We start from the raw sequence: 22,497 nt of genomic DNA on the forward strand, positions 1-22,497 counted from the left end.
CCCAAGCAACTTAGTCTTGACATAGAACAGATACTGCAACCCTGCCACAGTATTATACAAAAATAAACATTCTGATGAGAAGTAACTTACAAACATATGAGGAATAGAAAACATCTTACCTATGTTACCAACCAATTCTGATTATTCCCCAACAAGTGTTACTGTCTCATTACTTCACTCTATCTATTCTAAGATTGCACCTGTCTGTTGTGAATAAGTACTCTTGTAATCTTTCTCTCCTCTCCCCTCTGCAGGTCGTACAGAAGAGGATATGTTCTCATCATCTTTGTATCGGTTTGATCTGCGGGAGTCTGGGGTGTGGGAAGCGGTGCAGCCCACCGGGGGGAAGCCTCCCGCCACAGCAGGCCACTCCATGGTGTTTCACCCCCCGTCCCGGGCACTGCTGGTTTACGGGGGCCACAGGCCTACCACCGCCAGGTACCGTTGGATGGGATTGTGGGACTGTCTTGCATGGTAATGTGTTTTATTATCAAAGTACACACTGAGAGTACACATTGTGTCGTGTGTTTTGTGCTATTTGGTAATGCAAGGGGCGACAGGTAGCCTAGTGGTTAGAGCGTTGAACTAGTAACCGAAAGGTTGCAAGATCGAATAGCCGAGCTGACAAGGTAAAAATCTGTCGTTCTGCCCCTGAACAAGGCAGTTAACCCACTGTTCCTAGGCCGTCAATGAAAATAAGAATGTGTTCTTATCTGACTTGCCTAGTTAAATAAAGGTCTGTCTGTTAATGTTGGAGTGTTTCTGTTGTCTCAAATCATCTGCATCCTTCCTGCCTCTCTCTCCCCCTCAGGTTCAGTGTACGTGTGAACTCCACGGATGTATTCCATGTGGACCGGAGGTTTTGGACCTCGTTCCGTTCCCGTTTCCCAGCCACAGGCCCCAGGGAGAGAGCCTTCCACTCAGCCACCATCATCGGCAACTACATGGTGGTCTATGGTGAGGGGACTTGTGGTGGCGATGGTCATCACAGAGAATATAGGATAGGGACAATTGTTTGCTGTCCAGCCCTTTTTACCGTCTAATATCGCTCTTATTCTCCCTATTCCCTCTCTTTCTCCCCCCTCTCTCTCAGGGGGGAATGTGCACATCCACTACCAGGAAGAGAAGTGTTATGATGAGGAAATCTTCTTCTACCACCTAGGGTGTCACCAGTGGGTGTCAGCTGGGTCGAGCCTCCAACACAGTGAGTCCCTACACACATACACATTCTCACTCACTCATATTCATGTTGCTTTATGTTGCATCATCTCTCTTTCCCTTCAGGAGGAGAGTCTGTGAGAGGGCGGTACTCCCATGTAGCTGCTGTGATGGAGGGCAGGGTGCTGCTGGTTGCCGGGGGTTACAGTGGTATTGCCCGTGGAGACCTGGTGGCATACAAAGTTCCGCTGTTTGTGAGCAGCGACCCAGGAGACCGGGTGAGTCAAGAAGTAAGGAGGGGGAGGGATGGAGAGTTTATTAAGGAATATTATTGCATGGTGGACAGGGGCATATTGAAAGGGGGAGAAGTAGATGGTGGAAACTGCAATGCTCTCATCTCCTGAAGCATAATGTTTTTCAGTGATACTGTGTTTTGGGTGTTGAAAGCAGGACTTGTAAACATTGTATTTCTTGTGCACAATTTTTGGGTAGTTCATAGTATAGTGTGGTGCAGGCCTCTCAACCCTGTTCCTGGAGAGCTACCCTCCTGTAGGTTTTCACTCCAACTCCAGTTGTAACTAACCTGATTCATCTTATCAACCAGTTCATTATTAGTATCAGGTGCCCGAGATTAGGGTTGGAGCGAAAACCTACAGGACCGGTAGCTCTTCAGGAAAATGGTTGGAGAGCCCTGCTGTGGTGTGCGTGTGTATTTGTTTGACTGTGTTTCTGTGTGTGTCAGGATGCTGTGTGTGCCGAGGCACCAGACGAGAGCATGTGTCTGAAGAACCCAGAATGCAGCTGGTGTGAGGGCCGCTGTCGGGAGTACCAACCCACCAACCCGGTAACACACCTATCCAACACCCTGCTTTTTCCATCCTTTTTTCTCGATCTTCAACCCAAACCTCATCCATCTGGCCTCCCCATCCACCTTCTAACAATCTAACTTGACCATGGATAAAAACAATGTTTAACTGTCTCTCTCCAGTGTGGCAGCACAGGGTGCCTGGGCCTGGCCCGCTTTCTGTCTGACTGCCAGTCCTGCCTGGTGTTCAGTGGGGCTCCAGGTTCTCTGCCCCGTGCCCCCGGTGACTTCGGCTGGTGTGTCCAGAACGAGTCCTGCCTACCTGTGTCAGGTGAGATGCACAGAGGGAGGAGGGGAAATACAAATATCAATAGCTAAAATGCATTCGAGATAAAAGACATGAGGGACCACATGAGCAACACCAATGCTGTTTTAGGGCTCCCCCATATCTGAGATACCTACTGCAGCCCTCATCCTCCACATACAACACCCATTCTGCCAGTCACATTCTGTTAAGGTCCCCAAAGCACACACATCCCTGGGTCGCTCCTCTTTTCAGTTCACTGCATTTTATTTCCATCTCTTCATTCAAAGAATCCATCATGGATGTTCTTACTTAGAGTTGTGGCTGCGTCGCGTGATGTATTGCTGTCTCTACCTTCTTGCCCATTGTGCTGCTGTCTGTGCCCAATAATGTTTGTACCATGTTTTGTGCTTCTACCATGTTGTGCCATGCTCTCTTTATGTAGTGTTGTGGTGTCTCTCTTGTCATGTGTGATTTGTCCTATATTTAAACAATTTTTTTTTTTTTATTATCCCAGCCCCCGTCCCCGCAGGAGGCCTTTTGCCTTCTGGTAGGGTAGGCCATCATTGTAAATAAGAATTTGTTCTGACTTGCCTAGTTAAATAAAATGTATTGTAATATTAAGGTCTGGTACTGTGTGTGTTGTTTAATGAGCTCTCCCTCTCGGTATTGCAGATCAAAGTGCTTGCCGTGTGGACCAGATCTCAGGGGCGTACGGCTGGTGGGGGGAGCGTACCCGTTTCCTCACCTCACTCCTTTCCTGTCGCACTGACAACTATGTCCCGGGACTGCACCTGCTCACCTTCCAGCACCCCCGCAATGACTCCCAGCCTGACAAGGTACAGAGGCCCCGCCTAGTAGGGTTGTCACAATACCAACATCGCGATACTACGATAACTGATTTTCCATGGCAAAAACTCTTTGGTCCTTTAAAAAACCTACTGTATGTATATTGTGTATTTATAGCTTGGAACAGAACGGGATTCAGAACATTTGGTCTGCTTCATGTTTTGTTTCCTTGCCACGATATCTCTGAGTATCACGATACCGGTATCGTAACAACCCTTCCGCCAAGTAATGTGAGTTCCATTCCCTCACAAACACAACCAGTCAGGATGTTTTCATCTGATGGTCAAATAAATCACTTCAAAGGGCTCCTTTACTAGGCTACCCGGGAATATGCATCCAATCTCAACATATTTCCAGCCTCCAAATACTGCTGAATGGAAAGCGACATCTTTTATACAAAACACCAAAAAGTGTAAGAATTTGTGTCCACAGCTCTCCTCGCGTCCCGGTGTCGGCCATTCAACTCTGCCTTGGCAAAATGTCAGTGTTCTCGTTGAACCACATCACATTTTGTGTAGGCTAATACCACCCATTTATTCCCCAAGTTCATTCGGAAATGTTTCATGCCTTTGACATGCGGTAATGATAACTGTAGACTACTACACCATTATTTTTCTTGACGTTTTAATTATTATGATAGGCCCGTGTTTTACCGGTAAGGCGTACCCCCACTTTCTTTTGCCGGGACACGGTACCACTACCTCTACTTCTAGCTATACTGCGTCTCTAAAGCCCCTCTAAGTACTTTCCCTCCTCCCACCCTGCTTAAGATACTGTGGGCTTCCCAAACTCTTATCTGACTGAATGTAATGCTGCTGACTTCTGACATGCTGTACCTTGCTGTAAGACATGCCACTCTTAATGTCAGTTGTAACACCTCCCTCCACTCCTTCAGGTGTCCATCCTGCGCAGCACCTCCATCATCCTCAGCCCCACCACAGAGATGGATGTCACCTTGCAGTTCCGGGGCTTCATCCACCCTCTGTGGGGTGCCCCTCCACCTGCACCCCCTCCCACTGAGACAGTTTCCATGTGGGCCCGGATACAGAGGCTACACTTTGAGGCCCGCATGGCTGCTGGACCCAACTCCCTGCAACTGGTGAGAGGGAGAGAGTGAGGGAGCGGGAGGTGGGCGCTTACATTACAAATGTTTTGAGAGATACGAGTAGAGTGGATACGAGTAGTCCAGCCTGTCATTTTGTTACTGAACTTTCTCACTCTTCCTCCTCCCCTCAGAAGGAGGTGGTAGGTCACTGGGCAGCTCACCAGGAGAAGGAGACGAAGCTGCTGTCCCGTCCTGACATGGGTCGTCTGTTTCCCAACCTGACCCGGGGGAACCGCTACCTGGTCCAGGCCGAGGGATACCTCAACAACTCAGGCTCTGGACAGACCAGTGAGATGGCCCTGACCTGGAACAGAACCGCTCTGCCCGGTGGAAGTGTGAGTACCAGCTGACAATTACACATTTTATAAACAAAAGGTTTTCACAGTAATACTGAGGCTCAATACCCTTAACATCAATATTGAATATGTTTATTTCTCCCACTGTCTCTCTATCCCTCCTTTCTCTCTGTAGGAGATTTCCTTCCTGTTCTTGGAGCCGTACCGTTCTGGCTCTTGCTCGGGGTACCAGTCTTGCTTGGCATGTCTGTCAGACCAGTCCTGTGGCTGGTGCCCGTCTCTGGGCCGCTGTCTGTTACGTGCCCTACCTGCCCTGGAGCCCTGCCCAGAGGACCAGGGGGGAGGGGAATGCCACCTGCTGCTGGCCCCTCCACAATGCACCCTCTGTGAGGAGTACAGGGACTGCTCCGCCTGCACTCAGGTATTTAACATACAGAACACCTCACTGCCATTAGCATCATAAAACATTTAATATTTTTTATACTCCCCTTATAGATCTTATAGACCTTTGACTTTTATGATCTTTGGCCGACAGGACCACTACTGTGAGTGGCAGATCAACTCCAGCAAGAAGGGTGATTACCAATGCAGCCGACGGGGGAAACTGGATGGATCCATTCGCGACCCAGGGGGGTGCCCTAAAGTCTGCAACCAGTGAGTACCCACTGTCAGGCTCATCGTAATATAATTGCTTTAGGCAATTACTCCTACAGTATGCAACTCGCTCTATCTCCACCTTCCCCCCCTCTGTAACAGGAGGAGGACGTGTGGGGAGTGTCTGTCTAACTCCAGTCAGTGTGCGTGGTGTGAGTCAGCCCAGGCCTGCTTCTACTTCGCTGCCTACCTCACCAAGTATCCCTACGGAGAGTGCAGGGACTGGTATGACAGGTAAACCATTAGAACCAATGAGCTGAACTCCTGTAGTCAACAATGAAACTAGGAACAGTTTAAAATTGAAGTTTAATCTTATTTCTCTTTCCTATTTGGAATCTATTATGTACCAACAGCGTGCAATAACCTTTTCTGTCTCCCTCCTTCCCTCAACCTATCTCCATCCCTTCCTCCATCCTTCTATCCCCCACTCCAGTGTTCACTCAGTGCCCCAGTGTAAGCAGTGCTCAGCTCTGGTCACCTGTACAGACTGTCTCCAGACGTTTCAGTGCGGCTGGTGTGGAGACTACAACAACCCCACCATCGGCAGGTGTCTACGAGGAGACTGGGGAGGGATGGACGACGCCTCTGTGTATAACTGCAGTGTGGCTGTGGATGAAGTACGGGCTACCAGGTATGATGACCCCCAAACTACCACACTTCAAAATGCTTACTTACCCAGGTTTGACTTCAGCTGAGGACAAGCCCACAAAACGGGCTGTGGTGATGGAAAAAATCATTATCTGAGCAGGTCCAGTGTAACTAATGCCTACGTACACTGGACCTGCCTGTGAAGTTACCATGTCAATACCAGACCACCTCTCTGCATTAGGATGTAATGCTGAACCTTGTTATTCCTCCTCCCCCTCTAGTCCTGAGCCCCAGACCTTGGCCCCCCCGCGGCCCATGGAGATGGAGATGGAGCTGGAACACATGGAGGAGAGGGAGAGGGACCCAGTCTGGTCCTACCCCAGCTGTCCTGATGTGGAGGAATGCAGGCTGGGCCTCCACAGCTGCCACCCCTTCGCCACCTGTGTCAACACCCCCACCTCCTTTGAGTGCCACTGTGAGAGGGGCTACACCGGGGACGGCACCCTGCACTGCAACCAGACGTGAGCCTCTCTCTCTCTCCCCATTTCACTCCCTGTCGCTCTTTCTTTTTCTCTCCCTCTCATCCTACCTATCATGACAAGCCCTTTTTCTGTCCACTAGCTTTTATAATATCTCGTTCTCTGGATAACTCCATTCTCCTAAAGCCGACCTCTCTCTTTCTGCTCCAGTTGTTATAATGAGTGTCGTGAGGGCCAGTGCAGCGGCAGCCCGCGGTTCGAGTGTGAGTGTTCCCTGGGCTGGACATCTGACCCAGCCACACTGGTGCTGAGCGGGGTGGAGTGTGACGTGGACTGTGGCTGTAACTTCCACAGCACCTGTATCACTGCCCCAGGCATCTGTGACCACTGCCAGGGTGAGACAGACATAAATATCAACCCAATTCATCCGTCCAAAAAAGGGGAAAAACAACATATTTTATTAATTTCACAAGTCATAATTTTCTCGAATTAGTTAATGTGCTCTCCGTTCTCCCTTCTCCTCAGATTGGACAATGGGTCTCCAGTGTGAGCACTGTCGACCAGGGAGTTTTGGTTCTGCGCTGGCCGGGGGCGGGGGCTGTGTGCCCTGCCAGTGTAACGGCCATGGAGGCCCCCTCCTGGGCTACTGCCACAATCAGACAGGCCAATGCTACTGCACACACCACACCCAGGGACCACACTGTGAATCGTGCTTGCCTGGATACTACGGAGACCCCAGGTGGATGGATTTATTACCCCCAGTGAGGAAATTGGTTTTGCAGCATTACAAATAGGCAGTCTGTAAAGGATCTGTTTTATAGAACAGTATGTGTACTGTGCATCAGCAACTAGTTGCTATGTGCTCTGTAATTAAGAACCTGCTTCACTATACATTTGAATGTTTGAATTTCTCTCACTTAATGCATATCACTTATACAACTCTCTCTTCCTCAGGAATAATGGCACCTGTTTCCGTCAGTGTCAGGGGCGCTCTGTGATCCTGTCCCACCAGTCACCCCTCTCTGAGCTCCCCATCTCGTCCTCCCTGGGGTGGCGAGGGGGCGTCGGGGGGAAGGGGGGACTCTCCCACTGTCTGTGGGTCCTGTCTGTCTCTGAGAACCTGGTCCCCTGTGTGCCGGGCAAGCTGTGCCCTCCTGTGGCTCTCACCCTGCACCCAGACTCCTACACACAGTGCACTGTGAGTACTAACCACACACACTAACTCCTACAACACAGACTGATGTTTATTGTGCTGTAGTGAACAGAGCCACCAGCATTCCCATGGCCTGAGATGTATTTTCTGTCTCTCACACACAGAGCTCCTACGTTTACGTGTTTGACGGCCTGCCTCGTTTCTTGAGCAACGGGGTGGTGCACTCGGACCACAACCTGATTGGCGCATTCTGTGGGACGACCCGGACTCAGCCAATCACTGTGGAGGCCACTTCAGGTAACCTTAGCGATTTGTTTGTTTATTAAAGCTTCTAGTAATTTTTTATTGAAAGATTCCCTCTCTGATCCCTTTGTTTTTCTCTCCCAGGTGTGATTTCTGTGTACTTTGAGGCCAATGTCTCGTCCGACCGCCCTCAGGGTTTCAACGCCTCCTTCTGGGTGCGGCGCTGTCGCCAGGGTTCTGAGGCGGGGGAGGATGGGTCACCTGTATGCCAGGGAGGGGCGCAGTGCAGCGGGGGGCTGTGCCAGTGTACTCAGGGGTATGGGGGACCGTACTGCGACAGGCCCCTCTGTCCCGAGGGCTGTGGGCTAGCAGAGGGCCGAGGCTCCTGTAACTTGGTGAGAGGGACTGAACAGTAGCACTGTTACAGCAGACAGTGTGAATGCTCATTGTTGTTTTGATGTTTTCCTCTTTGTTTATCCTGTTCCTATATATTACAGTCTCTTGTGTGTCTCTAATGTTAACCCTCTGTCTGTCTCTGTGTCTGTCTGTCTCTGTGTCTGTCTCTGTGTCTGTCTGTCTGTCTTTCTCTGTGTCTGTCTCTGTTTTAGTCTCTGGGAGTGTGTGTGTGTGCAGACGGTTGGGGCGGCTCTGACTGCTCCACCCCTCTGGACTCCAGCAGCCTAGTTTGGGAAACCCTACTGGACACACAGCTCACAGCGGTAAGAACCAGGACACACACACACATATACAAACACTCCCACCACAGAGTGTCACAGTGTTAAACTCCCCCCTCCCTTCACAGAACCAGGCCCACAGGTTCCTCCACCGGATGGGCCATTCTCTAGTGTCTGGACCCCAGGGGAACCTCTGGATGTATGGAGGCCTTTCTCTCTCAGAGGGCATCCTGGGAAACGTCTACAGGTGTGTGTGGGGGGGGGGGACTTTTTAATGGCTGTGTTTTTATTGGTGTTCATTTAAAGATGCCTTTTATGAGACAGCAATTTTTTGTTGTTGTAATTGTTTGAAATGACCAGTAACTCATATCAGTTATTTTCTCTGTCTATCTTCCCTCTCTGTGTTGATTGGTGGATTCATATCATCTCTCTGTGTTGATTGGTGGGTTCAGGTACTCTGTGTTGGAGCGGCGCTGGACTCAGATGCTGACCAGCTCAGTGGAGGAAGGCTCCACCCCCAGCCCCCGGTACCACCACGCCTCTGCCCTTCTGGCCAGTCACGAGCCTCTCTCCGGCGGTCAAGGAGCTACTCACAACCTCATGCTGGTGGTGGGCGGTGTCACGCAGAAGGGTGTCGCCGTGGATACGTGGAGCCTCAACCTCAGCAGTCTGGTGTGGCGACAGCACAAGGTTTGTTTGGTTTTATCAATCCACCATCTTGCCTTAGTTGGGTATACATATATATATATATATATATATATATATATATATGAACAAAAAAACACTAAACATAAAATATTGGTAGTTAACTGTCAGCCTACACCCCACGATTCAATTTACTATAGACTTCTATGTAACCAATTAGTCTGTGTCCTCTTCCCCCACAGAGCTCAGTGCTGCCACCGGTGGCAGGTCATACTCTAACGGTGCGTCGGGACTCCTCTATGCTGCTCATCGGAGGTTACTCTCCAGAGAACGGCTTCAACCATCACCTGCTGGAGTTCAACATCCACTCTGGCAACTGGACTGTCGCCCCCCACACCGGCACACCTCCTACAGGTCAGAAGAACCAATGTCCACCTGCACTCATTAACTCACTTAGAACCTGCCAATCTGGAAAGTCCCTACTCAGCTTTCGTGGAACCTCTCCCACTAAGTAGGCATAGAATATAAAGATTGAGGTGCATCCATTATGGTTGGAGCAAAGAGTTATTTCTGACACAATGAACTGTAAACTGCTGTCCCTTATGATGTTGAATAATTTACCAGTCTGTTGATTAACCCTTAACCCTCCCGTGTTGTCTCTTGACTGACTCCTGTGTGTCCTACCCTCTCTTCAGGTCTGTATGGCCACTCGGCTGTGTACCACGAGCAGACGGACGCCGTGTACGTGTTCGGAGGCTACCGCTTCCACGTGGAGACAGTGGAGCCCTCAGGAGAGCTCTACAGTCTCTATTATGCCAACCTCACCTGGTCCCTACTGGTCCCCTCACAGGGGAATAAGGTAGGTACAACCACGGCTTAACTAGCTAACCGGTATTTAAACAGCTTTTACATGTTCCCAGGCTGGCCTTAATTGATGACATTGTCATTATATCAATAACATTTTTCTTAAATTAACAACGTCTTTTTTTCTCCCTCTCTCTCCCCAGCCCCTGTCCCGTTTCTTCCACGCTGCAGCCCTGATAAAAGACACCATGGTGATTGTGGGAGGGAGAACAGGAGTGGAGGACTACAGCAACACGGTGTATCTGTACCAGATCAACTGTAACACCTGGATACAGCCAGGTAACTGTGTGACTGACACTACATGTGGCTAGCCAAAACACTGCATATAAAGTGGGGCAAAAAAGTATTTAGTCAGCCACCAATTGTGCAAGTTCTCCCACTTAAAAAGATGAGAGAGGCCTGTAATTTTCATCATAGGTACACTTCAACTATGACAGAGAAAATGAGAAAAAAAAATCCTGAAAATCACATTGTAGGATTTTTTATGAATTTATTTGCAAATTATGGTGGAAAATAAGTATTTGGTCAATAACAAAAGTTTATCTCAATACTTTGTTATATACCCTTTGTTGGCAATGACAGAGGTCAAACGTTTTCTGCAAGTCTTCACAAGGTTTTCACACACTGTTGCTGGTATTTTGGCCCATTCCTCCATGCAGATCTCCTCTAGAGCAGTGATGTTTTGGTGCTGTTGCTGGGCAACACGGACTTTCAACTCCCTCCAAAGATTTTCTATGGGGTTGAGATCTGGAGACTGGCTAGGCCACTCCAGGACCTTGAAATGCTTCTTACGAAGCCACTCCTTCGTTGCCCGGGTGGTGTGTTTGGGATCATTGTCATACTGAAAGACCCAGCCACATTTCATCTTCAATGCCCTTTCACTCAAAATCTCACAATACATGGCCCCATTAATTCTTTCCTTTACACGGATCAGTCGTCCTGGTTACTTTGCAGAAAAACAGCCCCAAAGCATGATGTTTCCACCCCCATGCTTCACAGTAGGTATGGTGTTCTTTGGATGCAACTCAGCATTCTTTGTCCTCCAAACACGACGAGTTGAGTTTTTACCAAAAGGTTATATTTTGGTTTCATCTGACCATATGACATTCTCCCAATCTTCTTCTGGATCATCCAAATGCTCTCTAGCAAACTTCAGACGGGCCTGGACATGTACTGGACACATCTGGCACTGCAGGATTTGAGTCCCTGGCGGCGTAGTGTGTTACTTTTAGATTAACTATCTTCAAAGTAATGACTCGGGACGTCGGGTTTGATACGAAAGCTTCCTCTTTAGTAATAAGACTTGTTCACGTTACATTTAACAACTTTGTTTTGGTACAGATCAATGCAGGTAAGATGCTGTCGGAAAGTCAGCCACAATCACTGCACCTGCACATAATTGGCGCGTTCTCTCTCATTCCTCTCGCAAGGCATTCTGGGACTTGCAGTCAAAAAGCATAATTCAACACAACCCAATACAATTACATATGCAAATAAATCTAAAGAAATATCTTTAGATACAGCTCAAAGAATAAACTTAAACATTAACTCTGTAACACATTAAAGTTACAACAGTTACTGATGGTAGGCTTTGTTACTTTGGTCCCAGCTCTCTGCAGGTCATTCACTAGGTCCCCCCGTGTGGTCCTGGTATTTTTGCTCACCGTTCTTGTGATCATTTTGACCCCACGGGGTGAGATCTTGCGTGGAGCCCCAAATCGAGGGAGATTATCAATGGTCTTGTATGTCTTCCATTTCCTAATAATTGCTCCCACAGTTGATTTCTTCAAACCAAGCTGCTTACCTATTGCAGATTCAGTCTTAACAGCCTGGTGCAGGTTTACAATTGTGTTTCTGGTGTCCTTTGACAGCTCTTTGGTCTTGGCCATAGTGGAGTTTGGAGTGTGACTGTTTGAAATTGTGGACAGGTGTCTTTTATACTGATAACAAGTTCAAACAGGTGCCATTAATACAGGTAACGAGTGGAGGACAGAGGAGCCTCTTAAAGAAGAAGTTACAGGTCTGTGAGAGCCAGAAATCTTGCTTGTTCGTAGGTGACCAAATACTTATTTTCCACCATAATTTGCAAATAAATTCATTTTTTTCCTCATTTTTTCTCTCATAGTTGAAGTGTACCTATGATGAAAATTACAGGCCTCTCTCATCTTTTTAAGTGGGAGAACTTGCACAATTGGTGGCTGACTAAATACTTTTTTGCCCCACTGTATGCTCAGTTTGATGAGGATGTGGAGATTATCCTAACGTTTCTCCCTTCCTCTCTCTCAGACTCGGCGGTGGGCGAGCCGGTTAACCGTTCAGTGTCTCTGGCCATGGCGGCCTGGGGTGGGCGGCTGTTCCTCTCTGGGGGGTTCAACGGGGTCACCCTGGGGCGTCTTCTCACCCTGACCCTTCCCTCTGACCCCTGTGCCTTGCTGCCCACGCCCGAGGCCTGCAACACCACCACAGGCAGTTGTGTCTGGTGCAGGGGCACCTGCGCCGCCTCTGATACTGCTGAGAGGTACAGCTATGGTTATCATGGGAATGATGATGTTTCCAAGTTGTTGACTGTGTCTTTTATTTTGGAGGTGTTTCTTGGGGTTGTCACTTTGTGTAATCATGTTTATTCTTTCCCTATCTCAGAATTAGTGACAAACTTTCCCATCTCTCCCTCTTTATGGTGTTTTGTCCCTCTCTCTCAGACTGGGCTGTTCCATTGGTCAGTCTCCCTGCTCCCCCACCCCTCGTCTACCAGACCAGTGTCGCAGACTGAAGACCTGCAGTGAGTGTCTGGCACGCCACCCCAGGACCTTCTCTAGCCCCTCACAGGTAATACACACATGCAAATGCACACAAACATCAGCTCAGACAGTACACACACACACACTAACCTCCCTTCTCTGTCAGTCCCAGTCTGCTCTGCAGTGTAAGTGGTGCACCAACTGTCCAGAGGGAGCATGCATCAGCAGTACAGTCAGCTGTACCTCAGAACACGACTGCAGGATCAACCAGAGAGAGATCTTCCTGTCCAGCAACTGTACTGAGACCAGCTGTGAGGCCTCCGACTGCCCCAAGTGCACCGCCTCAGGGAAGTGCATGTGGACACGCCAGTTCAAACGCACCGGTGAGAGACACCTCCATTCACCTTCTATTGCTAGGGACAGGAGTCTATGGGTAGACCACTAGACTAAGTCGTGGCTGGAATAACTGAGAACCACTCTCTTACATCTGGTGTTGCGGTTCCTCCAGGCGAGACCAGGCGCATCCTGAGTGTGAACCCCACCTACGACTGGACGTGCTTCAGCTACGCCCTGCTCAACGTGTCCCCCATGCAGGTGGAGTCCTCCCCTCCTCTGCCCTGCCCGCCCCCCTGCCACCACCTCAGCACCTGCAACCTCTGCCTGGGCTCCCGGGGCTCAGACGGGGGCTGGCAGCACTGTGTGTGGAGCATGGCACTGCAGCAGGTAAGACGGAGACTGTGGGTGTCTATTTTCTTCCTGAATGTATTTCTGCATTGTAGCTTCAAAAACAAATGAATGAGATTATATTTCAGCCCTTCTTTCCCCCTCTCCTCCAGTGTGTGAGTCCGTCCTTCGTGCCTCTGCGCTGTGAGGCGGGTCAGTGTGGTCGTCTGCTGTCTGGTGGGGACTCTTGCTCCCCCCAGTGCGCTCAGCTTACCCAGTGCTCTCAGTGCATCGCCTGTCCCCAGTGTGGCTGGTGTGCTGCCCGGGGGGGCAACGGGGCTGGACGCTGCCAGCAGGGAGGCCTCAACGGTGAGGGGAACAGAATTGAATAGACCTTTAGAATATCCACTCCTGAGCCCTTTAAAATTATAAACTTGGATTAGCTAAAACAACGTGCCATTGGAACACAGGAGTGATGGTTGCTCATAATTGGCCTCTGTACACCTATGTAGATATGCCATTAAAAATCAGCTGTTTCCAGCTACAATAGTCATTTACAACATTAACAATGTCTACACTGTCTTTCTGATCAATTTGATGTTATTTTAATGGATAAAAATGTTGCTTTTCTTTCAAAAACAAGGACATTTCTAAGTGAACCCAAACTTTTGAGCAGGTGTGTGTGTAAACTCAACAAAAAAAGAAAGTCCCTTTTTCAGGACCCTGTCTTTCAAAGATAATTCATAAAATTGCAAAGGGTTTAAACACTGTTTCCCATGCTTGTTCAATGAAGCATTAACAATTAATGAACATGCACCTGTGGAACAGTCGTTAAGACACTAACAGCGTACAGACAGTAGGCAATTAAGGTCACAGTTATGAAAACTTATGACGCTAAAGAGGCCTTTCTACTGACTCTGAAAAACACCAAAAGAAAGATGCCCAGGGTCCCTGCTCATCTGCGTGAATGTGATTTAGACATGCTGCAATGAGGCATGGGGACTGCAGATGTGGCCAGGGCAATAAATTGCTATGTCTGTGCTGTGAGACGCCTAAGACGGTGCTACAGGGAGACAGGATGGACAGCCGATTGTCCTCGCAGTGGCAGACCACGTGTAACAACACCTGCACAGGATCGGTACATCCGAACATCACACCCTCGGGACAGGTACAGGATGGCAACAACAACTGCCCAAGTTACACCAGGAAAGCACAATCCCTCCATCAGTGCTCAGACTGTCAGCAATAAGCTGAGAGAATCTGGGATGAGGGCTTGTATGCCTGTTGTAAGGCAGGTCCTCACCAGACATCACCGGCAACAATGTCGCCTATGGGCACAAACCCACCGTCACTGGACCAGACAGGACTGTAAAAAAGTGCTCTTCACTGACGAGTTGCGGGTTTGTCTCACCAGGGGTGATGGTCGGATTCACGTTTATTGTCAAAGGAATGAGCGTTACACCGAGGCCTGTACTCTGGAGCGGGATCGATTTGGAGGTGGAGGGTCCGTCATGGTATGGGGCGGTGTGTCACAGCATCATCGGACTGAGCTTGTTGTCATTGCAGGCAATATCAACGCTGTGCGTTACAGGGAAGACATCCTCCTCCCTCATGTGATACCCTTCCTTCAGTCTTGTCCTGATATGACCCTCCAGCATGACAATGCCACCAGCCATACTGTTCGTTTTGTCTTCTGCCATGGCCAGCGAAGAGCCTGGATCTCAATCCCGTTGAGCACGTCTGGGACCTGTTGGATCGGAGAGTGAGGGCTAGGGCCGTTCCCCCCCAGAAATGTCCAGGAACTTGCAGGTGCCTTGGTGGAAGAGTGGGGTAACACCTCACAGCAAGAACTGGCAAATCTGGTGCAGTCCATGAGGAGGCGATGCACTGTAGTACTTAATGCAGTTGGTGGCCACACCAGATACTGACTGATACTTTTCATTTTGACCCCCCCCCTTTGTTCAGGGACACATTATTCAATTTCTGTTAGTCATGTGGAACTTGTTCAGTTTATGTCTCAGTTGTTGAATCGTGTTATGTTCATACAAATATTTACACTTGTTAAGTTGGTTATAAATAAACGCAATTGACAGTGAGAGGACGTTTCTTTTTTTTACTGAGTTTATATAAAATGAATGAATGAAATATAAGAGCGTTATAGAATATAACTTTATTGTCCAACATTTAGGGTTATATTCTCTATTCCCAATAACTATTTCAAGTTACCTCTTCTCCTCACTTTCCCCTGTGTGTGTGTGCGTGCATGTGTCAGGTGTGAGTGAGGGAGTGTGTCCCCAGGGAAACAGCAGCTGGTCCTTCCTCCACTGCCCAGAGGAGGATGAGTGTGCCAACGGCCACCACCACTGTAACGTCACCCAGGACTGCCATGACCTGACCCAGGGATACCACTGCACCTGCAAGCAGGGCTACGTTCTCAGCCGGTAGGAAGCCACACATCACAATCATCATTAACGGCAGAAGAAGTAGCACTTGGATACCTCAGCAGCAATACACACACAACCTCATCATCATTACATCATCACAATCGTCAGTACTACCACTCCACCTGTCCTGCAAACACGGCTACATATTCAGTTGGTATACATACATAGTATCCTGAGAAGGTTCTACAGCTGTACCATTGAGAGCATATTGACTGGCTACATCACTGCTTGGTATGGCATCTAGGACATCTATATCAGGAGGTGTGAAAAGAAGGCCTGGAAAATCGTCAAAGACCCCAACCACCTAAGTCATAGACTATTTTCCCTGCTGCCTTATGGCAAGAGCTACCAGTGTATCAAGTCTGACACCAACAGGCTCTTGAACAGCTTCTATACCCAAACAATAAGACTGATAATTAGCTAACAGAATAGCTACACAGACTGAGTTTGTCTTGTATCTTCATTGACCTTTTATTTCAATATTTGCACTGTCTCAATACACAGTCACAGGGCCCTACACACTCACACACTGTCACTCCAACACACACACACACACTCCATCATCTGCTCACTCACACATAATATGCACATACATTTATACTGACTCTACACACCTGCCCACCCACTCACATACAAGCTGCTGCTACTCTGTTTATTCTTAAATCCTGTTGCCTAGTCCCCTTATCCCTATACATATCTACCTCCATCACTCCAGTATTCCTGCACATGTAAATATGGTATTGGAACTTACTTTTTAAATATTTCCTGTATATAGTATCCTTCTTGCTTACTTTATTGCGTATCTCCTATTCTTATTTCTTGTTTTTTTTATCGTAATACATTGATTATGCATTGTTGGGTTTTGAGTTTGCAAGAAAGGCATTTCACTGTACTTGTGTATGTGACATTGAAACTTGAAAACAAACAGGGCTACATATTCAGTAGGTATACATCCATAGTATCCGTTTAAGTTTCTCCTCTTTCTCTCTACTCCCTCTCTGCAGTGTGTCAGGCCAGTGTGAGCCGGTCTGTGCTCAGGGCTGTGTCAACGGGACCTGTGTGTCCCCGGGAGTGTGTCAGTGTCACTTTGGCTTTGTGGGGGACAACTGCTCGTCTCAGTGTCGTTGTAACAAACACAGCAACTGTAAAGGAGTGTCTGAGCCTGACAAGTGTCTGGAGTGTAAAAACAACACTATGGTGAGTGGGGCAGACACACACACACACACACATACACAGTATTTCAACTGTAAGATTATGCATGTCACAACCCAATGTGTTTCTTGAGTGACAAAACACTTGTGACACACTGGTGCTGATCCCAGGTCAGATTCCAAGTTCATTCAGTGTATCATATACTGATGATTATGTGGTTTGTGGCTCTCTCTCTCTCCTGTTCCAGGGTGATCACTGTGAGAAGTGTAAGCCCCTGTATGTGGGGTTGGCGGTGGGCGGGGGGACGTGTCGCCCCTGTCGGGAGTTCTGCAGGGGGAACAGCGCAGTGTGTCTGTCCCGGGACGAACACAAGAGGGCGCTAGACCACCCCCAAGACCACCCTCTGGACCCAGACAGCGTAAGTGACTCACAGTCTGTTTAAGTTCATTTATGTTCTCCCCATCTTGCTTTGAGTTTAGTAATGGGTTACTTTTGATCTGATCAACAGCATCTTTTGTGGTCATATCATGATTTATGTGCAAGCTAGAAACTCACTGTGTAGGAACAGGTATACCATCTTGGATGTCATTTAGCTACATTTCTCTTGTTGAACTCCCTCTCCTTTATCAGATTGTTCAGTGGGTGTCGGAGGGTCCTACAGAGGACTCAGCGGTTTGTGTGAGCTGCCAGAACAACAGTGTGGGGGACAAGTGTGAGAGCTGCCTCAGCGGCTACTTCCTACTGCAGGGGAACTGTGACAAGTGAGTAGTAATTCCTTTAAAATGAACTAGCCACATCTAATTCACTTGTAATCAGTGGTGGAAAAAGTACTAAAATCTCATACTTGAATAAAAGTAAAGATACCTTAATATAAAAGTGAAAGTCACCTAGTAAAATACGACTTGAGAAGAAGTATTTGGATTTAAATATACTTAAGTATCAACAGGAAAAGTATGAATAAGTTCAAATTCATTATATTAAGCAAACGAGGCGGTTTGCTTTTTTTCTTTTATTTACGGAAAGCAATGGTCACACTCCAACACTCAGACATAATTTCAAAGCAAAACATTTGTGTTTAGTGAGGTCTGGCAGATCAGAGGCAGTAGGGATGACCATGGATGTTCTCTTGATAAGTGAGTGTTCATGATGGAGTGATTCTGTAAAAATCACTTCGGCGGGCTGTATCCTACAGAAAGCTGAAATGCTATTTGTTTCTCCCACCTGTAGGTGTCAGTGTAACGGCCATGCAGACACGTGTAATGAACATGACGGCACAGGCTGCCCATGTCAGAACAACACAGAGACCTCTTCCTGCCTCAGCAGCCCGCAGAGCGACAGGAAGGACTGCTACAGAACACAGGTATGGATAGGATGGTGCAGGCACTAGACACAGTTTACAAGCAGGTATACTGATACAGCAGGGGGAGTTCTGAATAAGGATACCTTGATTTTCCTGGTTGTAAAGATCACATCCATATACAGACAATAAGCACAGTATTTACATGCACTTGTATTTCTTGTTTCTTCTCCCTCTCTGGAATCCTCCACGCAGTGCGCCAAGTGCAAAGACTCCTTCAATGGCACACCGGTAAACGGGCGTCAGTGCTACCGCCAGTTCAACGTGGACAATGAGTGCTGCTTCGACCCCACCTCTCAGACAAACTGCTTCCACGACCCCACCATCCGCAATTTGCCCAAGGGACGCACTGTCTTCTTCGCTGCTCAGCCAAAGTTCACCAACGTGGACATCCGGGTCACCATCGACGTGACCTTCGGGGAGGTGGAGGTGTACGTGTCCAACTCCCATGACACCTTCATCGTAGAAGTGGACCTCCACACAGGCATCCACGCCATCAAGATCGAGGACGAGTCGGTGGCCCGAGGTGGGGCGAGCGGAGGGGATAAGGAGACACCTCCGTCACCTATGAAGGTGTATGCCAACTCCTCATCCAGCCTGGGTGGGGCCATGCTCCCCAACACCCCCCTGCAGCTCCACGCCAAGCCCCAGGGGGCGGACAGGGAGGTACGGGAGGCCAAGACGGAGGGGCTCATCTCCTATATCACGGTGTGGAAGCCCCAGACGGTGCTGATTGTTCGAGGTGTCCGTGACCGCGTGGTCATCACCTTCCCCCATGAGGTCCACTCCCTGAAGTCCAGCCGCTTCTACATCGCCCTGCGCGGGGTAGGCGCCGAGGAGAGACGGGGCGAGTCCCAGGGCCTGCTCTTCCTCCGCCAGGACCAGGCTCACATCGACCTGTTCGTCTTCTTCTCTGTTTTCTTCTCCTGCTTCTTCCTCTTCCTCTCCGTCTGCGTCCTCCTCTGGAAGATCAAGCAGTTCATGGACTTCCGCCGAGAGCAGAGGCGTCATATCCAGGAAATGACCAAGATGGCATCCAGGCCCTTTGCCAAGCTCACTGTCTATTTGGAGCCAGAGGAGCCCCAGCTCATCTACCTGCCCTCCACAGGGGGCGGAGGGGTGGGGGGCAGTGCCGTGTCCCTGGCCCATGCACGCACAGGCAAGCTGGGGGGCATTGTAGTTGGCCAGAGGGGGCGTGCTGGAGCCATCTCCTACAAACATGAGCCAGGCTCCGGCCCCACCGTCCACCACCACCTTACCCTCGGTGGAGGGGGCAACAGCGGGCAACACCTGCCCCTGCATTACCTCAACACCCACCAGTATGTCCCCACCAACACCACGGCCTCGCACCCCCACCACCACCCATCCTCCCACAGTGGCTACCAGCACTTCTGCCGCTCTGACCCCTTCCTGTCCCAGCTCATGGGCTTCTCCTACTCCACCTTCAAGGTGGGGCCCATCACCCTGGAGCCCACGGACGACGGCATGGCCGGGGTGGCCACCGTCCTCATCCAGCTGCCGGGGGGCATCCTGGCCCCTAATCGTGCCTGCCTGGGGTCCGCCCTGGTCACACTACGGCAAAACCTCCAGGAGTACTGTGGTCACGGCAATGGAGGGGGAAACCCCGGGGTGGGAGGGGGGCGCAAAGGCCTGCTAGGGCATCAGCACCTCACCACTATGGCTATGTAGAGAAGAGAGGGGGAGAAAGTAGATGAGAGAGAGGGGTATGTGGTGGGGTGGTAGTAACATGTTAAGAGCTTAGAAGAGAAATGGGGGGTTACATGAAAAAGGCCATAGAGGAGAAAGTTGTGTAAGAGCCTGTTAAAACCTCTAGTGACTCCCCATCCCGCATGAGGGAGCGTAATCATTGACTGACACTAATTAGCATAACGCAACGGACATAAATATTCCTATTCATGAAAATCACAAGTGAAATATATTGAGACACACCCTGTCATGTTAATCACCCTGTCATCTCAGATTTTCAAAATATGCTTTACAGCCAAAGCTAGACAAGCATTTGTGTAAGTTTATCGATAGCCTAGCATAGCATTTTGTCCAGCTAGCAGCAGGTAACTTGGTCACAGAAATCAGAAAAGCAATCAAATTAAATCGTTTACCTTTGATGAGCTTCGGATGTTTTCACTCACGAGACTCCCAGTTAGATAGCCAATATTATTTTTGTGGGCGAAATAGCTCCGTTTGTTCTTAACGTTTGGCTGAGAAATCACCCGGAAATTGCAGTCACGAAAACGCCGAAAAATATTCCAAATTAGCTCCATAATATCGACAGAAACATGGCAAATGTTGTTTCTAATCAATCCTCAGGGTGTTTTTCAAATATATATTCGATAATATATCCATCGGGACAATTGGTTTTTCAGTAGGACCGATTGGAATAATGGCTACCTCTGTATTTTACGCGAGAATCACTCTGGGAGCCATCAGGTGACCAGTTGCGCAATGTAGCCGCTTACGGGTATTCTTCAACATAAATGCGTAAAACTACGTCACAATGCTGTAGACACCTTGGGGAATACGGAGGAAAAGTAATCTGGTTGATAGCCCATTCACTGCTCAATTGGAACGCAGCGCTTTCAAAACATGAGGCACTTCCGGATTGGATTTTTCTCAGGCTTTCGTCTGCAATATCAGTTCTGTTATATTCACAGACAATATTTTTACAGTTTTGGAAACTTTAGAGTGTTTTCTATCCTAAGCTGTCAATTATATGCATATTCTAGCATCTTGTCCTGACAAAATATCCCGTTTACTACGGGAACGTTATTTTTCCAAAAATGAAAATACTGCCCCCTAGTCACAAAAGGTTATTAAAGTTGATAGGATCGGTACCTATATTTACACTGTTTCAATATTGATTATTTTATTCCGTTATGTATTGCTTTATTTCAAACGCTATACGTGAATAGAATGCACTACAACTGCACGTTATATCAGCTCAACCATTCAGTTGCATCCTGTCTGCGTCCGCTATTGAGGTGTGAGTCGACAACCAGAAGCATAGAGAGACTTTTTCTGCACTGTCGTTTTTTTTGGAATGACCAATAAAAGTAGGGACGATAACTACTGGAGTTGGAACCAACATGTGCTTCATACCCCAGAAAGTAGCAATCAAACATTACCATTAAAAACAAGAGATGGCAGGCTTAGTCCGCCAGGATGTGCAACATCGAATTGACAGGATAGGAATAAAGAAAGTGATGCTTGTTTGCCAGATGTTTTTTTTATATCATGGCAGTAATGATGAGTGAAATTAATTATAAGTTCATATATGGCAGGCTTTTAAGCTACGTGTCTGTTTATTAACTCAAAACCCGAAGTATATATTTGTACATGTTCATTCACAGGACCTGTTACATGGTTCTTTATCGGTTGCTGTTGTATTTGTTTCTCTACTCGTCTGTCTCCAGTTCTTCTGCATTTGTGAACTCGCAGGCCTACACTTAACAATCCTGTTGTGTATAATTTCCTATTGTGAGGCTTATGGAGAACATATTTAGCAAAGCAAAACTTTTGACACATTTGATGTCTGTTTTAAATAGATTTTGTTACAAATGAAGGATTTAACTAGGTTATCAGACTTCTGTCCCTGTAGCCATTTTACGAGTGGATAACATAACACACTGTTTTGTTTAGTTTCTAAGGCTTTTATTTCAGTTCTTTGATATGAACTGTATGTTAACTTTTATGGTTTTGTTTTTAGCTCTTTTCATTGGATGATTTTTATCAGCCAATTGAGGGCTATGATTAGAACTGAATTCACTTTTTGGATTTGTCTTGTGACAAATGGAACAAGAAAAAAATTACAGTATGTGGAACAAAAAATGGTATGGAAATGTCAGATTATAATGGAGACAAAGGAAAGGGACAAGATATGTGCAAAGCTCCATCTTCCTGGCGAAAGATAACATTAATGAAAAGGGTGTTTTATTTTCAAGGGTGTGTGTGTTACATTTTTTTGTTAATGTTTTTTGCACTCTTAAGATGTAATTTTCTTTGGTTTCTCATGTGAATCACTACAAGATGAATCCCCCCCCCCCCCCCCCCCCCCCAATTATCTTGCAACAATCTGAATGGTGCTACTACACAAAACAACCATTTGACTACAAAATGATTGGTAATTCAGAGATTTCTCATTTACATGTATTTACCCAAATTTTTTACAAAAATAACAGCTTTCTTGTTTAGTAGCATTGCTCCTAATTAAGGTAAATTGTAACACTATCTTAAGCTACCTTCGAGTCTGGGCACAAGCATTATTAGATTGGTTACATTTTTCTTGTCTTGTACTTGTTTCACTGAGCA

The 22,497-nt window shown here is 47.8% G+C and overlaps 1 protein-coding gene across 2 annotated transcripts in view; it reads left to right on the forward strand.

The window, feature by feature from the left end:
- LOC110537646 (multiple epidermal growth factor-like domains protein 8) overlaps nucleotides 1–20,120 on the forward strand; it is a 33,117-nt gene extending 12,997 nt beyond the window's left edge. Inside the window, exons 8-43 of one of the 2 annotated variants that reach the window (XM_021623851.2) lie at nucleotides 255–438; nucleotides 812–957; nucleotides 1,094–1,204; nucleotides 1,285–1,448; nucleotides 1,901–2,002; nucleotides 2,147–2,294; nucleotides 2,943–3,106; nucleotides 4,012–4,215; nucleotides 4,353–4,556; nucleotides 4,693–4,938; nucleotides 5,053–5,171; nucleotides 5,274–5,405; nucleotides 5,605–5,802; nucleotides 6,041–6,280; nucleotides 6,449–6,633; nucleotides 6,764–6,977; nucleotides 7,193–7,436; nucleotides 7,556–7,688; nucleotides 7,779–8,029; nucleotides 8,243–8,353; nucleotides 8,437–8,555; nucleotides 8,761–8,998; nucleotides 9,196–9,367; nucleotides 9,649–9,812; nucleotides 9,961–10,096; nucleotides 12,104–12,335; nucleotides 12,517–12,643; nucleotides 12,722–12,938; nucleotides 13,064–13,278; nucleotides 13,392–13,587; nucleotides 15,491–15,659; nucleotides 16,667–16,859; nucleotides 17,062–17,232; nucleotides 17,445–17,575; nucleotides 18,042–18,174; nucleotides 18,367–20,120. In XM_021623851.2, the coding sequence (XP_021479526.2) occupies nucleotides 255–438; nucleotides 812–957; nucleotides 1,094–1,204; nucleotides 1,285–1,448; nucleotides 1,901–2,002; nucleotides 2,147–2,294; nucleotides 2,943–3,106; nucleotides 4,012–4,215; nucleotides 4,353–4,556; nucleotides 4,693–4,938; nucleotides 5,053–5,171; nucleotides 5,274–5,405; nucleotides 5,605–5,802; nucleotides 6,041–6,280; nucleotides 6,449–6,633; nucleotides 6,764–6,977; nucleotides 7,193–7,436; nucleotides 7,556–7,688; nucleotides 7,779–8,029; nucleotides 8,243–8,353; nucleotides 8,437–8,555; nucleotides 8,761–8,998; nucleotides 9,196–9,367; nucleotides 9,649–9,812; nucleotides 9,961–10,096; nucleotides 12,104–12,335; nucleotides 12,517–12,643; nucleotides 12,722–12,938; nucleotides 13,064–13,278; nucleotides 13,392–13,587; nucleotides 15,491–15,659; nucleotides 16,667–16,859; nucleotides 17,062–17,232; nucleotides 17,445–17,575; nucleotides 18,042–18,174; nucleotides 18,367–19,860 (7,607 nt within the window). In that variant the 3' untranslated portion in view covers nucleotides 19,861–20,120. The remainder of the gene's footprint in view (nucleotides 1–254; nucleotides 439–811; nucleotides 958–1,093; nucleotides 1,205–1,284; nucleotides 1,449–1,900; nucleotides 2,003–2,146; nucleotides 2,295–2,942; nucleotides 3,107–4,011; nucleotides 4,216–4,352; nucleotides 4,557–4,692; nucleotides 4,939–5,052; nucleotides 5,172–5,273; nucleotides 5,406–5,604; nucleotides 5,803–6,040; nucleotides 6,281–6,448; nucleotides 6,634–6,763; nucleotides 6,978–7,192; nucleotides 7,437–7,555; nucleotides 7,689–7,778; nucleotides 8,030–8,242; nucleotides 8,354–8,436; nucleotides 8,556–8,760; nucleotides 8,999–9,195; nucleotides 9,368–9,648; nucleotides 9,813–9,960; nucleotides 10,097–12,103; nucleotides 12,336–12,516; nucleotides 12,644–12,721; nucleotides 12,939–13,063; nucleotides 13,279–13,391; nucleotides 13,588–15,490; nucleotides 15,660–16,666; nucleotides 16,860–17,061; nucleotides 17,233–17,444; nucleotides 17,576–18,041; nucleotides 18,175–18,366) is intronic. The other variant, XM_021623859.2, reaches the window with a different exon arrangement.
- Nucleotides 20,121–22,497: the final 2,377 nt, after the last annotated feature.

Source organism: Oncorhynchus mykiss, chromosome 2, assembly GCF_013265735.2.
Source record: "Oncorhynchus mykiss isolate Arlee chromosome 2, USDA_OmykA_1.1, whole genome shotgun sequence".
Classification (NCBI taxonomy): Eukaryota; Metazoa; Chordata; class Actinopteri; order Salmoniformes; family Salmonidae; genus Oncorhynchus; species Oncorhynchus mykiss.